The sequence below is a fragment of the Alexandromys fortis genome, unplaced genomic scaffold (assembly GCF_014885135.2).
Source record: "Alexandromys fortis isolate MF-2015 unplaced genomic scaffold, M_Fortis_MF-2015_v1.1 scaffold_164, whole genome shotgun sequence".
Classification (NCBI taxonomy): domain Eukaryota; kingdom Metazoa; phylum Chordata; class Mammalia; order Rodentia; family Cricetidae; genus Alexandromys; species Alexandromys fortis.
Window position 1 is genome coordinate 2,619,077 of NW_026068047.1, and position 16,568 is coordinate 2,635,644.

At 40.9% G+C, this 16,568-nt stretch overlaps 1 protein-coding gene across 2 annotated transcripts in view; it reads left to right on the top strand.

Moving 5' to 3' along the window:
* The first annotated feature begins 6,165 nt into the window (after window positions 1-6,165).
* Ibtk (inhibitor of Bruton tyrosine kinase) overlaps window positions 6,166-16,568 on the top strand; it is a 68,026-nt gene continuing 57,623 nt past the window's right edge. For both annotated transcript variants that reach the window (XM_050118897.1, XM_050118898.1), the window contains exons 1-2: window positions 6,166-7,431; window positions 10,604-11,289. In XM_050118897.1, coding sequence (XP_049974854.1) covers window positions 10,969-11,289 — 321 coding nt within the window. In that variant the 5' untranslated portion in view covers window positions 6,166-7,431; window positions 10,604-10,968. The remainder of the gene's footprint in view (window positions 7,432-10,603; window positions 11,290-16,568) is intronic.

The following is a 16,568-nucleotide window of genomic DNA, read 5'->3' on the forward strand; positions in this document are numbered from 1 at the left end:
ACTGGAGAGGGTACTGTAGGCCCTGAGTGTAATGTCAAAACAGACTTGGTAGCTCCCAAGTCCAATAGAAAAGTAATGGACTTACCAGCTGCCTGCATTGTTACCCAAGGCTCAGAGAGTGCAAGGGGAGTCCCCAAGTCTAGGCTGCATCCTCCACGAGGCTGAGTAGTTCAAAGGCTGGAAGGGTTTCAGGTGCCAATGTTGGTGAGGCTGGACCTTGGTGGTGTGGCATAAAGGATGAGCCCTCATGGGGACATTCTGATTTTCAGTGTCTAGGCAGTCTGCAGATACGGCATACCCTTGCTAGGTCAGTGGCTTCAGGCTGCATTTGACACAGGTTCTTGGTGGAGTTGACTTGATCTGAGCTCTGGTGCAATGGAGATTTGTGGTCAGCTTCCCTTGTCTTTGTTATGGGGGCCTCTGGGTGGTGCTATGGCTTGGGTGTAGAGGGTAGCTTTCTGTTGCTGCTGGGCCTTTTGGGAGGATTGCCTCTTCTTGGGCATTGAAAACTTTAAAAGCCATTTTCCCCAACTGCTGTATGGGACTTTGGGGACCTTCCTCAGTTTTTAAAATGTCTTTCTAATATTTAGTGCTGACTGAGAAATGAGTGGCCAGGACCGTGGCTCCCACTGGGTAGGCTAGATCAAGTTGAGTAAACTGAGCTATAGTCTGGTCTGCATACTGTTTTGCTGTTACCAGAACTCGATTTTGCTCCTAGGGTGTGAGAGTGGAGACCCAGATGGCAAAGAGGTCATGCCAGGTCAGATCACAGGCCTGGGACAGATAATGAAACTTCCTGATAGAAACATTAGGCTTAGCAGAGAAGGAACCCAACCACATTTCTACTTGTGAGCGGTCCTGAAAGGGAAGGGAGTATGATCTTCCATCAATTCCATCAGCTCCAGCTACCTCTAGGAGAGGACAGAGGAGGGCAAGGGGTTGGCAAGATGGGGTATGAGAAAAGACCTGGGAGGTTTCAAGGGAACTAGGTCAATGTGTAGAAGGGGGCCAGGAGGTGGGTCGTGGCATGGGAGGGTAGGGAGGGGCTGTAGGAAGGGGAGGAGAAAAAGGTCGGTAAGGAAGAGGATGTTGGCCCTTGACTTTTGTCCCTGAGAGGGTGAAAGGGTGGATGGGGAAGGAATGAGAGGAATGTTGACCACTGACTGGAACAAGTGGCCCTGAAGGAGGCGGTTGGGTAGGGAGGATAGTGGGGAAGGGGGGGGGGAGAGTGAGGGAGGGGCCAGTGTCTCCTGCAGCATGGTCAGGGTGGAATTTTCAGGGTCCCATTTCCCAGATAGGTGGGAACCTGGAGGCATCATGACCCTAGGCAACAAGACCAGTGCCGTGAGACACTGACTACTAAGGAAAGGAGTGTGGGGGAGCCCAGTACCCAGAAATCATGGACATATGGGAATTCTGTACACTTGGCCCCATGCAGGCAAAAATTTCAAGGTCACAGAGGATGGAAAATTCAAAAGTTGCCCCTGGTGGCCACTGTGTCCCATTGTCAAGAACATACTGAGGCCAAGCCTTAGTGTACAGAGAAATCAGCCTTTCGGGACATACGGTGTCAGCCCTAATTTACAAAAAATTTGTAAAAGGCAGACCAAGGGCATTTGGGGGGTCTGGGTTCAAATTGCAGGTGCTCATTTCACAAGTTCATGTTGGGACACAATGCATCCACTGTAGTAGGCTTTGGGTCAAAAAAGGGTGGTGTGGAATATTCTGTTAAACAGAACATCTTCTGAAGAAGGGTTCTCACAGGACAAGACATGTCTTTGTCCCACTAACAGGTCAGGGGCCTGGCAGGACACCCCAAAAAGGGCAGGAGGCCTTGGGCCTTTGAGGCAATGGGTTGGAAAGGACAACTAACCCAGCTGAAAGCTCATCTTAGCCTGGTGGAAAGCAGGTGTAGGGGAGAAGGGTGGTTTCCCACCACGTGGTGCCAGGTCAGTAGGGGAAAACCAGCCCCTTGACGGGACCTAGAGATGAAAAGTTTCTGGACCCCGGTAAGCTTCTCTGGCAACACAGCAATCCAAATCAGACCAAATCAAACCCAATTAGAAAAAGCCCAGGTTTGATGGATAAAATGCTCCTGGATGATTTTCGAGCCCCCCAAAAAGGAGATGGGAAAGGAAGACCAGAAAAACTTGCCTACTCTCTAAGGGCAGTTTAAATACCCTGTGGGAGTGGTCTTGAGCATTTCTGGGGGAAGAGATCAGATCATCATTTGGTGGACTTTCTGAGGTGTGGCAGGATCTGGAGAGAGATGGTGGATGGGAATAGGGGTGAAACTTCCACTAGAACATTCCAGACTCTTTGGGTCTATGGATGTCAGGGACTGGAATGAAGCTTCCGCCAGAACAGAAATCATCCATTGTTGTTGTACTGGGACCTGGCAGGCCTCTTACATCCATTCGAATTTGTTTTAATGACATTTGGAACCCCAGTGTTTGGTGCATATCTATTCCAATTATTTTATCTTATATTATCTCATTTTTAAATGTTCTTTCAGAATTTCATACATGAGTACTATGTTTACTTAATTTCTGCCCAACACTCTCTCCAACTTGTCCCATGTCTCCTCTTACTCCCTCTCAAACTCATTACTCTTCTTTAGTTATTACTGGCGTGTGTGTGTGTGTGTGTGTGTGTGTGTGTGTGTGTGTGATTTGTTAGGACTCATCACTTGGGATTAGAAAATCAATCAGCTCCTCATCTATGGATAAGCCCGATTATTCTTCACTTAGTAGTCATTAATTGCTGTAGCAATTATCTAGTGGTAGGACCTTGAACGATTTTTCTGACCATGTTCATGTGTCAACTGGAGTTATCATTGTGCTGTTCTTCTTTGAGTATGTTGTCAAGTTTTCATGCGTACAACACCTTGTCATACATAGCAGATGCTCTGGTCTTCTGGCTCTTACCTTCTTTCCACCCCTTGTTCCATTATGTTCTCTAAGCCTCAGGAAAAGGCTTATTCCTTGTGTATATCAGTTGCGTATGGGCACTCCATAGTCATTTTGACCAGCTGCATTTTGACCAGCTGAGAATTTCTGTGATGGTCTTCATCTGTTGCAAAATAAAACTTCCTTGATGAAAGGTGAGACCTACACTTCCCTGTGTGTATATAGATGGTACTTAGACCTTGATGAATTGTATCCTTTATTGATATATAGCAGACTTTAAAAATATCTTTTTTAAAAGAAAATTTATTCTACCATATGTCAGTGCTGTTATACCAGGCTATTTTCAACTTCCACTCATTTGATAAACTGATTTCTATACTTTGACTCAGATTTCCTGGGTGTTTACCAGTGAGGTGTGTTTCTTAGAGACAGTGGATAATCAAATATAGTTTTTTTTTTAAAACCAAATCTAGTTTTTTTTTTCTTTTTAAAAAACTAGCCAGCTAGTCTGCAGCATCTCTTTATTAGTGAGTTGAGATCATTTATATTTAAAATTATTATAGAGATGTTTATTAAGTCCTATGACTTTCTTATTGGGTTGTCTAGTTAATTCCATGGCAGAGGTTTTTCTGCCTCTCCCCTGATATCTTTCAATCCTATCTGTATTAGGAGTGTGCTGGTTACTATGTTGGACATGATAGATTCCTTCTTACCCTTCATTAAGTAATTCCTCTCATGTTTGGTTTTGTGCTTAAGTCTATCTTTGTCCTCTATGTATAGTATTTTCATAAAGTATCATTTGCAGATTGGTGATCAAGAACCATAGTATTACCAGCCTGGTCTACAAGAGCTAGTTCCAGGACAGGCTCCAAAGCTACAGAGAAACCCTTTCTTGAAAGCCAAAACAAACAAGCAAACAAACAGAAGAACCATAGTATTCTGTGTTTGTCTTAGTACTTCCTTACATCTCCATCAATTTTAAGACAATTTTCCGAAATGTAAAAATTTTGGTTGAGAGTTTTCCCTTTCAGGTCCTGAAAAGTATAATTCTTCTGGATTTTAGGGCTGCTCATCTGATAGTGACGCAATTCTGATGTGCTTGCTTTTGCAGATGATTTAGAGTTTATCTCTTACCACTTTTTAATAGTTTTTGTCTTGTTTTCAACATGAATGAGTATAAAATGCCATGAAAAAGTTGTTTTCTGGTTAAGTTTACTCATGGTTCTAATTTACTTGTGTCTGAGAGTCCATTTCTTTCTCTAGAATTGAGAAAATCTCAGTGAGTAGATTTTCTAGATTTTTAATTTTTCTACCAGTTCCTTCTATCCATAGATTCCTCAGATTGGTCTCTTGACTATAGTCCAGAGCCCTTGAATGTTGTGGTTATGCTTATTTATTTTTGTTTTATTGATATTTAGATGCAGTAATCCTTTACCTTGTCCTCCATCTCTGATCTCTTTCTCCAGCTTGGTTAAGTTGACTGGTGAAAATTATTCTTCAGCACTACCTTTAAATCTATATTTGCTTCTCATCCATTTTGTTGAGTTCCCCCCCCTCTGTGTCCCTTACTTTCTTCTCTAGGTAAAGATCCAATGCATCTGCTTGTTTGTATCCTCTTTAAGTTCCCTGATATTTTTACTAGTAACCTTTTAAAACCTTTAGCTGACATTGTACCAACTTCAGTATCTTTGGATTCAATAATCGAGGAATTATAGTTGCTAAGGGACTCTAAGGGAGTTAAGTTGCTGTGTTTTTCATGTTTCTTTTGTCTTTTTATGATATGGTTTTTACACCCCTTCGTTGGGCTATCTCTCAATGTATTTTAGCTGTATTTGAGAATTTTCTTATAGAGAATCCTTCTCCTGAGTGCCCAAGTACTACTTAGAGAGGAAAAGCAAACTATTGGAACAGCAACACCAAACTGAAATATAAAAATATACCAAAAATCAATTAAATCTCAGTAGTATATCACCAATGACATAAAACAGAAAATGGCAAAATGAATGTAGAATCTGGTATGAGATAAAGTTACTTATAGTTAATACTGTATTAGATAAAGAATGGAAATAAAATCAGAAAACATAAGCTTTTACAACTAATAGGATAAAATCAAAAATATTACTAAAAGTATATTATAAAGATAAAAAGTGAGCAACAGAAATTCAATAGGAAAAAGATTGCCTAGTGGTTAAAACAAAACAAAACAAACCAACCATAAATGTTTAGACAAAGGCATAAAAGGGAAAAATACTTATATTGCTGAACCCGCAGTAAAATAAAAAAAGAGGAGAGCAAAAGAGATGGGTAAAAAACAACAAAAAATAGAAGAGTTGGAGCAGTGTCTTTTTGTCTCATCCAAAGGTAAGCCAGATATTTACTTTCTGGTATAGTGTGGTTAATTTTCACCTTCGGGTTAAAGATGGGTAGTTTGCTTTCAGTCTAGAGTAAAAGGTTACGTTTTCATTAGCACGGAGTTTCTGAACTGACAGGGCCACCTGTAACCACTACATTTATGACACCTATTGGTGCCACGAACTGGCACTCGTTTCGGGACCAACAGCGTACAAAAATATGAAACTTATGCTGTTTGTGCCAGGAACAATAACACTACGTCAGAGTATCTCTCAATTTGGTCAGCACCATGACCACTGTGGCAGGTTAAGTTTTACTTTGTAAGTAGTGTTCTAATATTTTCTCCTCTGCTACTTGCTGAGGCAGGACCAGTTCCGTGCCCCATCTCCAACTTCAAATACATTCCTTGGCATGACTATGTTCTTTCTTTTTCTCCTTCATCTAGTTACCTTCTACTTCTGACCTAGTTTGTCATTTCTTTGGGAAGTCAGATGAACTCTGTAGTACTGTAGCATATCTTTCCACATATTTGTAAAAGTTGCTCTTAATTCTTACCTATAAGGATTATGGCTATGTAAACATTTTGTACCCCCAATGTTTACAAGACATGGCAACTTCTAGATGAACGAACACTTAAGACTAATTCAGCTAAGTACACACGTTATGTATAAAAATTAGCCGCGAGCTCATACGCACATGCATATGTGTGTGTGTGTGTGTGTGGTATTATTGTGTTTGGCACTCTATTCAATGCTATCAATACAGTCTCACCAAGTCAAATGCACTTTGCGGATGAGGAAATAAGGCTCCAGAAAGCCTAAATGACTTTACTCAGATCTAAGGAAGAGACAGATAAAAGATGTGAACCCAGCTCAGCACATTTATTTACATTATTAGTTTTGGATCACTGGGCTTCTTTGTTCGTCGGTGTGTGATTACCATACAGAACTTCAAGTCATTGTTTATACAACACAGACTGGGTTTTGTTACACGTCAAAGTAGGAAGTAGGAAAAGAAAAAAAAGTCCTTGTACTGGGAGATCTGGGGAGCTAGGTCTCAGTTTTCATTTCACCTTCACTTTAATCTAGCAATTTAACGTCCTAGAAAGTCTACAAAACAGGTAATCAGGCTGAGCCAGTGTAAGAAGATACCGAATTTATCTTGGTTTAATAGCGCTGGTGGCTCATACAGCAACTCAAACATGGCAGAGGTTCAACCAACTCCTAGTGGTGTTTTTTTCTGAGTCATGCTACTCCTCCCTGAACACGTTTACTAAGGCGCGTCTATCAGTCTGAAGCAGCAGTATGTTTCCCATTCTGAACTTATTATTGGTTTGTTTTCCTCCTTACGAGTTTCCAACTTTTAAAATGGCCTTAGAGTTAAGAGTTAAAGGGAGAAAACCTACTGCAAGCCTGGCCTCAGGTACCGAGTGATGGGATTCAAACTAGCAGCTGGTCACACAGTGGCGATCTGAAAAAGCTATGCTGCCTTCTGACAAAGGAAGTGACACTCAGACAACCCGGGTACGACAGGGGCCCACAGAGGAGCAGGGCCGACTCCTGGGGAGAGGACACCTCTGGTTTTCCAGTCACCCCAGTGCTAGGGGTACGGGAGGCAACTTTGCTAAGATGCCTATGCTTCTACTGAGTGGTGACGGGTGCTTGGGCATTCAGCCTGGTCCTTGTTTCCTCCATCCCAGCTTTATCCTCCTTTCCGAGTCTCGACCTGCGCGGAGACAGATCTACCAGGATGACGTCTGGCACCGAGAGGGTCACTAACTAGCTCTAAGACCAAGGCGGCAGCTTGTGTCCACAGCCCCAAGGCCGGTAGGGTCAAGTTCCTCTGGGACGCTAGGGGAAGGCCACAGCTGAGGAGCTGCCACGCTAGGCCTTGTGGGCAAGCCCCGACCAATCACTGTGGGGCATACACGAACTCTAGCCAATCAGCACCCGTCTTATTCCCGAGTCCCGCCCGCTCTAGCCCAGGTCCCCCGAACCCCGTCCCGGCGCCGGCATTCGCGGCTGTCGCTGCAGCCGCCTCCGGAGCCGACTCAGGCAGCCCGGTTCCTGGCTCCCTTCGTTGTCCCCGGTCGCCTTCACTGAAGATGAGTCCCTGTGCGGCCGTGCGTTTTCCCAGCGGAGACCCCCGGCGCACCTTCAACTAGCGACTGGTGAGGGCGGAGGCGACGGCGTCCTGCCAGCCCGGCGGGGGGGAGCAGGGCCCGGGGAGGGGACTCGCGGAGGGGTGGCTTCGAGCTTCGCGCCGCGTGGCACGGCCGGGTGGCCTGGGAGCGCAGCCCCGCCGCCCCCTCCAGCTAATGAATGGCCTGGTCCCACGAAGTGCTACGTCGCCCTGCCGCCCGACACGCCCTCCGGCGACGCTGCCCGTCTAGTTCCGAGAGCTGTCTGGCGTCACTTCCCTTGGATCCCTTCCTATAGAGGCGCCCTTGTCCCTTAAAGCTTGAGTGGAGTTTACAGAGTTTGAGTTGACGCGGGGGCTCGCAGGAAGATTTGCTGCTGGGTGGAAAGGCAGAGATAGGATAAAGACCCCTTTCGTTGGGGGCTGTCAGATTGCAAGGGGATTTAGTTCAGAGGGGAAATGGTTAACCCAGACCATTGGCCGTGTATCTTGACTCCGTTATCTGACGTGCTAACGTAGTCAGAAAACTGGAGTTGTGTTAGCCAGAGGGGATGTTTTTCAAGGAGCAAAGTCCCAACTACCTTGAAGTAGGACTTTTCAAGAAGTTTGTCAGAAGTACTGATAAGGGCGGTGCTTTAATTTTTTTTTTAATAGATAATGTAAACTACCTTCCTAATGCACAATCGCAGGCGTTTTTGGTCAGTTTCGCCCTTCTTGGTTGAATTACTTTCATTAGTTTTTAGTGTTTTAGAGACCTACTTCATGGTATATGTGGACAGAACTTCTTTTTTAGAAACGTGTTTTCGAAGAAAGTTTTTGCAAAACTTAAGTCACATCGCAGCTTCAAGACAAAAATTAATTGGATATGTTGGTTTTCATTTTTAATAAAGCTCGTTTGACGGACTTTCAATATGCTAATTTTTGTGTAATGATTTCACTTCATTTTTAACTTTCAAGATGTTTCTGGATTATAAAATTCTAGACTGAATGAATATACCTATTAAAGGATGTCGGTATGACTTGTTGCTTTCAATGAAAAACTAGTTTCTTATTACACGGGAGTAATTCTTTGTCACACCCAGATCATTACTTTTTCCTTAAATTTTGGGCAAATATTCTTTTATTAAAACGAGCTATTGAATTGGACCAAGTTTCTATGCACAGAGAATATATGAGAACATTAGATTACAATATTAATAGACCTAAATGCCCTAACCATTGTAAATGCTTATGTTTAAAAAATATGTTTGGGCTTATAAAAACTTCTCTTTGATTATGACTCATAATCTGTAGCTTGTAACATTTAAATTAGTAAAGATGCAGTGTACTGATATATTATTTGTCTTTTGATAAAAAATACTGCCCGAAGACTAGTTAAAGCTAAAGCCACTAGGGGTCAGGTAATGGTGACACACACACCTTCAATTCCAGGATTTGGGAGACAGAGTCAGATGGATCTCTGAGTTCAAGGCTACCCTGGGCTACCCAAGATCAATACAGAAACCAATCCAGGTGGTGGTGGCTCACAGAGATCATTCATACCACCGCAAATTCTTACTGCTCATCTGAAACTCTCTACCTAGGCTTCCAAGGATATTTTTTTTGTTGTTTGAGAATTTCTTACATACATACAGTGTCTTTTGATTATCCCCCATTTCTTCCCCTTTTCTCCCTAATCCCTTCCCTGTCCTTCCTGTCACCATTCTCTCTTCCCCTTTAATGTCTTTTTTTTTTTTTTCCCCTTTAACCCACTTTAGACAACTTACTGCTGCCTGTATGCACATGGCCACCTCCTGGAGCATGGATGGCCTCTCAGGAGCCACACTCCTCATGAAACTGACTTTCTCCTAACAACCATCAATTGTCCTTAGCTAGGGAAGTGACTTCATGATTACCTCCCTGCCCCATGCTAGGATTTTGTCTGGCTTTATCAGGTTCAGATCCTGTGCATGCAGTCAGAGCTGCTGGGAATTCATATGTGCAACGATCGTGTTGTGTCCAGAAAAACATTGTTTTGTTGTATACTACCTCTGGCTCTTAAAACTATTTCACATCCTTATCCACAGTGATCCTTGAGCCTTGGGAGGATAGGATCAAATATCTGAGCACTCCACAGTCTCTTATTCTGCATGCGGATGGGTTGTGGGTCTCTGTGTTAATCATTGTCTTTTGCTAAAAGAAGCTTCTCTGATAAAGGTTGAGAGATGTGCTGATCTATGAGTATAATGAGAAGTCCTTAGAAGTTGGTTTAATGGTGGTCTCGTTTAGCAGGATAGTAGTAGTGGATTCTTTGCTTGAACCTATGACTCAACCAACCATTAATTGGCCCCATTAATGGTACCAGATGTGAGTTCTGTCTTATGGAGCAAGCCTTAAGTCCAGTCAGAAAGTGTTTACTCCATAACATTTGTGCCGTGGTTACAGCAGTGAACATAGCTTGTCAGGCTGATTGCTGTAGTTCCCAGGGTTCGCAGTTGGATGAGACTGTCGATACTGTTAGGTAAAACTGTAACATGTGAGACAGTGGTTTTTGTTTGTTTTTCTGCTTTATTTTGTTTGGAATATATTACGGTAGTAGGTGATTAGATTTGTTTTAAAATATAATTATATTCTTAATTATTGATGAATATAAAGCCTGGGAACCATGGTTCAAGACTCAGTGTTGACTGACTAAAATCTTTGTGGCAGGACAGTTGTTGGGATTGAACCATTGCCAGTAGCTAACCTAGCTAACTATACTTTGCCAATTGTTTCATTTCAGCATTTCAAATGTTGTATATAAAACAAAGATTTATATTAATATAGGTGTAACGTGTTAAAAATTATTTCTTTTCAGATAGCTCTCCAGTTTTTCTGATACCTTTAGTTTAATTATTTCCCCCACGACAAGGGGCCATTCAGGTGAGAAGACACATTTCTTACCATGACTAAAGTCAAATGGAGTAACCGGTGAAGTATTGGTTGTTTTAGTTAACAGTTATGATGTAGTTTTAGGTGATGACCTTTTGGAAGATATTCTCTTGAAGATCATACATATAAAAGTGTTTATAGCTTCTGAGGACGTACTTTATAGAGGTAAAAATACTTGGGATAATGAAAGTTGTAGCCTTTTTTTTAAATGAATGAGAGTGGAGTTGCTTACATTGTAAAATATTTCAAGAGAGTTATATTTGTGATTTTGTTTTTGCTTTGTTTTCCTGCAGGTCACCCTCGCAATTATGGATATTTGAAAGGCTCAGACGGTGTGGAGGGGGAGTTCCCCTCCTCACTCCCCCTTGGTGCTTGACTTCAGAAATAATTTATAAACTGGGATTTTTTTTTAAAAAAGGAACTTGTATTTGATATGAACTTTATAGAACTATTTATAATTTTTTGATTTAAGTGCCAAAAGATTATACAAAGATATATAGTTTTATATAATTGTTGTGAATATTTAAATTATAACCCCAAAGGGTCATATCTTCTCGATAATTCTTCCTGAATAATATCTTTGGGTCCTCGCTTTTTCATTTTTAAAATTTACTTCAGTGACTGTTCTGAAGGAGTAAGCAATATAAAAGCATTTAGGATGGATTCTGCCACTCCTGACTGCACGTCAAAATGTCGATCCCTGAAGCATGCCTTGGATGTCCTTTCTGTGGTAACAAAGGGGAGTGAGAACCAGATCAAGGCCTTCCTCTCCACTCACTGTTACAATGCTGTAGCTGTCAAGGATGCCTTTGGCCGGAATGCCCTGCACTTGGTCTCCTCCTGCGGGAAGAAAGGAGTGTTAGATTGGCTTATTGAGAAAGGCGTGGACCTGCTGGTGAAAGACAAGGAGTCAGGCTGGACAGCACTGCACAGGAGCACTTTCTATGGACATATTGACTGCGTTTGGTCTCTGTTAAAGGTAAGTATCAGTTTATTTCAAAATCTTATTTAGTCATGCATTTTTCTTTTTTCTTTTCCTTATTGAAAATAGCATTTTTCTCTATAATCCTGATTATGGTTTCCCCTCCCTCCCTTCCTCCTGTCTCCTCCCCGTCTCCACTCCCGTCTAGATCCAGTTCCCTTCTGTCTCTTATTTAAAATAAATAAGCCATGCCTTGAATCCCACGTTTATGCATTTATTCCCAGCACTTGGGAGACAAAGGCAGGCAGATCTCTGTGAGTTTGAGGCTAACCTGGACAGTTCTAGCCAGAGCTATACTGTGAGGCCCTGTCTTGGAAAAAAACAAAACAAAACAAAACAAAAACCCAAGAAAAGAAAGAAAGAAAACAAACAGGCTTCTCTGGGATAATAATAAAATAAAGTATAATAAGAGGAGTGGGTGGAGGGTTGGGTGCGAGGGAAGTGTAGGGAACAGTCAGAGAGAGGGAGGGAGGGGGAACTGTGGTTGGTATGTAAGATGAAAAAAAAAACTTAAATAAAAAATAATTAAAAAAAGAGCACAAAACAAGAAGACTAAGTGGGGAAACCCTCATGCCACCCCCTCTGGTATAGAGGAGGGAAAAAAAGGATAATAAGATAAAACAAAAACTAACACAGTACGATTAGACGAAATAAGCAGAAGGAAAAGAGCCCAAGAACAGGCACAAAGAAACAGAGACCCCCTTGTTCATGCACTCAGGAATCCCATAAAACACCACCACTAGAGTCTATAATATATTCACAAAGGACCTGAAGAGTAAAATGATAGAAAAACATAAATAAAACAAAATTAAAAAATAAAGGTAAAATTTAAAAAGTCCAGACATGATGGATATGACATTATGAGACAAAGAATCTCCAATGTTACTATTGAGTTAATTTTCTCTTGGCCATCTACTATTGAACCTATAGCCTGCCCTGAAGGGAAATTTCATTCCCCAGTGAGACTCCCTTAAAGCAAACCAAATTTGCAGGTGACTGTCAGTTGGGGTTAGATTCTGAGCTAGGGATGGGGATGTATCTATAGGGCCCCATTTGGTGTGTTGCAGGCCCGGTGCATGCTGCCTCAATGTCTGTGAGTTCATGTGCGTGCCTGATCTGTTCTGTCTAGATGGTCATGGTTCCGTGTGTCCTCCATCTTCTCTGGCTCTTAGACTCTTTTCACCTCCTCTTCCACAGGGTTCCCTGAGCCCTGAGTGGAGGGATTTGATGGAGACTTCCCATTTAGGGTTGAGTGTTCCAAGATCTCTCACTCTCTGCATATTGTCTGGCTGTGAGTCTCTTCTGTATTTGTTTCTGTCTGCTGCAGGAGGAAGCGTCTCTGATGCTGGCAGAGCAGGGCACTGATCTGTTTCTCTGGCTGGAGTTTAGGCATGTGATTTTTTTTTTAAATTTTAAATTGTTATCTATTTATTTTTATTTTTTCTTTTTTAATTTATTTTCCATACCACCCACAGTTCCCCTCCCACCTCCTCCTGCTCCCTTCTCCCCCTACCCCCATCCACTCCTCAGAGAGGGTAAGGCCTTCTGTGGGGAGTCAACTAAGCCTGGCATGTCAAGTTGAGGCAGGACCAAGTCCTTCCCCCAGGCATGTGATTTTCTTAATCTATTTCATGTTGTATTTTTTTAGGAGACATTTATATGTGTTTGATGCTTTTACTGTTCTAACTTATCTTTAGATTTAAAATCCCATATGTCTTATTTATTTGCACATTTTATGTAAAATTTCAAATAGACATTAAAGCTCACAACATATAATAAGCTATTGTGCAATTTTATGTTATGTGTACTGTATGGTAACTGTCAGGAAAAACCTTGAACACAGTTTATTTGAATTTATGATTTATGAAATTATGATTTATGAATTGGGCAGCACTTAAAACCAGAGATGTTCAATGTGGAGATGTCGCTTAGGGGTGGAACACTTGCCTAGCAGCTAGTGTTTTCAAGGCTCAGGTTTCCACGTCCAATCCCTGCTCTCACCCGAAGAGGCTTAGAGAACTGCTTCTGCAGGTAGGCAGAATGGAGTCCTTATTAGAGGTTAACTGGTGCCCGTGATTGGTTATGTCTTCACTTGTTTCTTTTCATGTTAGGTTTCTGCTTGCTTACAGTGAAACCCACTGTTAAAGTTACTTCAGTCTAATGTAATTCCACTGAAAAATTTAAAATAATATCTTCAGGTGTTTAAAAAATGACTTAAATTATCAGTAACTACTTTACCAGGGTTCTGATTGTTGAGTATCAGTTAGGGATAGGAATAAAGGTTTTGAATAATATATCTACTTGTTTAACTAGAATAAAATGCTTTTAGTTTAAAAATTTGATAATTAAAATCAGTTTAATTTATATGAAATTTCCTTACACAGTGGATTCCATCTAGGTTTTTTTTTTTTTTTTTTTGTGAGTAGCCAAATTATGAAGTGTTTTGAGAAGTACTCAGTGTTACGGCACTAGTAAATACTGAGTCATGCATTCTAAATATGTAACTTTGCTTTATATATGCATTTTGTCAAGTTTATGCAGGCCCAGAAGATGCTAAATAAGTCTTTCTATCTTTAAGCAATTGGTAGTTAAATTAGGAGTCTTACTATTAGTATTTCCATCTGTTGGAATTTTTAAAAAATAATTATGCAGGATTTTTTTTGTAACATTCTTATCAAAATAATTTCTAATGTATGCTGGTAGTGTAATATCCTTTTTCTGGAACTAAATTGTGTAAGTGGTCTATTTACCGAGTCATCTTGGATATGTTTCCAAGCATGGAGCATCAGTCATGTCTACAAAAGGGGAGTTGTAGTCTTTCCTCATATCTGCCCCCCTTCTGTAAGGTGCATCACTAACTCCTTTTCTCACCCTGTAGGGAAAGCTAAAGAATTGAAACATTAGTTGGCCCCAGTCTTACCTCTGAATCCTTGACAGGGATATTCATTGCTGCTAATTCTGTTGAACTTTTGAGGGCTCTTTGGTTTTCTTCTGTCTGAAAGGTTGCTAGGCATGTGTCTATATTTAGGGCTTCCATTTGAAACAGCTGTGATTTGGCCTGAATTTTGGACTTAGATTTGCTTTAGATATTCATGGTAGTGTGGTGTATATTGTTCGTGAGAAGCTAGGAAATTGTGCTTTGGATGCCTTGCTTAGCTTCTGTCTTATTATCAGAGCCTTATTGACCACTGATAGATAGTGAGTTTTCACTGATAAAACAATTCTACCAAAATGTTCTTCCAGAATTGTTCAGTATTCTCATGCTGTGAGATACCTGCTCAGCCTGTCCTTTCCTTTGCAGTTCTCCTTTCAGTGACAAGGGGTGCAGGACTTCATTGAGGGCATCACATCAGTTCTCTGATGGCCACCATAGTACCTTAAGTGTTACTCATTGACAGTAAAACACTATAACCACAAGTGCAGGTTCAGTGAATTTGCATCTGATAAAACTTCAGAACCATAGAAATTTTATGTCAAATGCCAAAATAAATTTCCCAATAAATACACACCCATACTGTCCATACTATCAGCCCCTGATTGCCAAAGAGACCTTAGCAGAAACTCTTTGCCTACATAAAGCTACAATAAAGGTAGCAATTTTAGGTGACTTTGCTTTGACACCTTTATTCCATAATGGGATTGAATGCCAAAAGCTTTATGTTTATAGGATTCTTCTGCATCTGTTGCAGTGTACTTTAAATTGTTTCATTTGTAGTCCTGGGGTGAGCCTAGGGCCTCACACAAGGTATGGAAGTACTCCCTGGCTGGATTATACTTAGTCTTTCTTTCTTTTCTTTCTTTCTTTCTTTTTTTTTTTTTTTTAAATCTTGAGACCAGATCCTGTTTAGTTTCCTAAGCTGAATTCAAACCTGTAAATCCTCCTGACTGGGATTGCAGTCAGAAGTCAACACTACGCCTGGTGCCGTTGTATTTTTATAGTGCTGTTTACTCACTGGTCTGGAAGAACTTGCTTTGATATTTTTCTATTGTTATGAAAACCTAATAGAATTTCAAAATTGCATGGGTTGAATGACACACTAACTGCAAAGTATTTTGAACAAATATCTTTTGAGTATATGATATATGCTATAGAGTGAGCTGTGCATTACAGACATTGCAGTGAACATGACTGAGCTCTTTTTTGATTGAGTTTTTATAGTAGTATGGAGAGATAGGCAAAAATGAAATAATTAAATATAAATGGAAAGTGCTTTAAAAATATTGTAGTGTTAGGGTTTGCACATAATAGAGACCAACAGTGGTAACATAAGTGAAAAGATTTCCACAGAGGAGACAACCAGAACACCATGTGACTGTAGACCTGTAAACAAAATCAAACTAGAATAACTATAAACTAATTAGAATAATCAATCTGAAATCTTATCTTCCTCTAAACCCCAGGAATAATAATTTTTACCTTACACTGTTTTAGGACTACATAGTCAAAATAAAAACAGATGTTAGTGTTTCCGGGAGCATCAGTGTTCTGTGATGAAATCCTGTATAAAGCCCATCTGTTGCCTGTAGAAGACCGTCATAAAATACTCAGGCTCTTAAGCCTGCTATAAACTTCAATGCTAGTTAGTAAATTACTCATTTGGGGGATATATACAGAAAGAATTGATCTTAAATAAGTGGCATATACTTTGCTCAACATGTACCATTAGCATTCAAGATAAATACGTTATGAAGTATGGTAGTCCAAAGTCTTGCTGTTTCGGATGATTCAGATACTTGCGGTAAGTAAGGTCTAGCAGTAACGCCTACAAGATAAGCTATGATATGAGTTACTGAGTTCTCATTTGTCGTGTTTATAGTTTGGAATATTGTACCTCTCAGAGTGCCCTTCTTTTAAGACCAGGGTAGGTGAGATGAAGAGATGGGCACTGATGATCACATTGTAGGAGACAAGCCCTGACTACACATACACACACACACACACACACACACACACACACACACACTGCCATTGCTGTGCAGTCTTTTCTATTGTATGTTTTTAGACTTGAAATCTGACTGTAAAAAGTGAGTGTGTTTGTAGACATGCCTAAAGATGTAGATACTTCTATGCAATCAGATCTACATTATCTGTTTGGTTCTAAGTCATTATAACAAATGATTGAGGTACATTACCTTATGATGAAGAAATTTTATTTGGTTTGTGATTTTGGAGATTTCAGACTCCTTGTCCCATTGCTTTGGGTCTGTGCTAGTGCAGTACCAGGAGTCTGTGGTGAGCACTCTACTCACCTTGGGTATTTACAGAGCAACAAAGA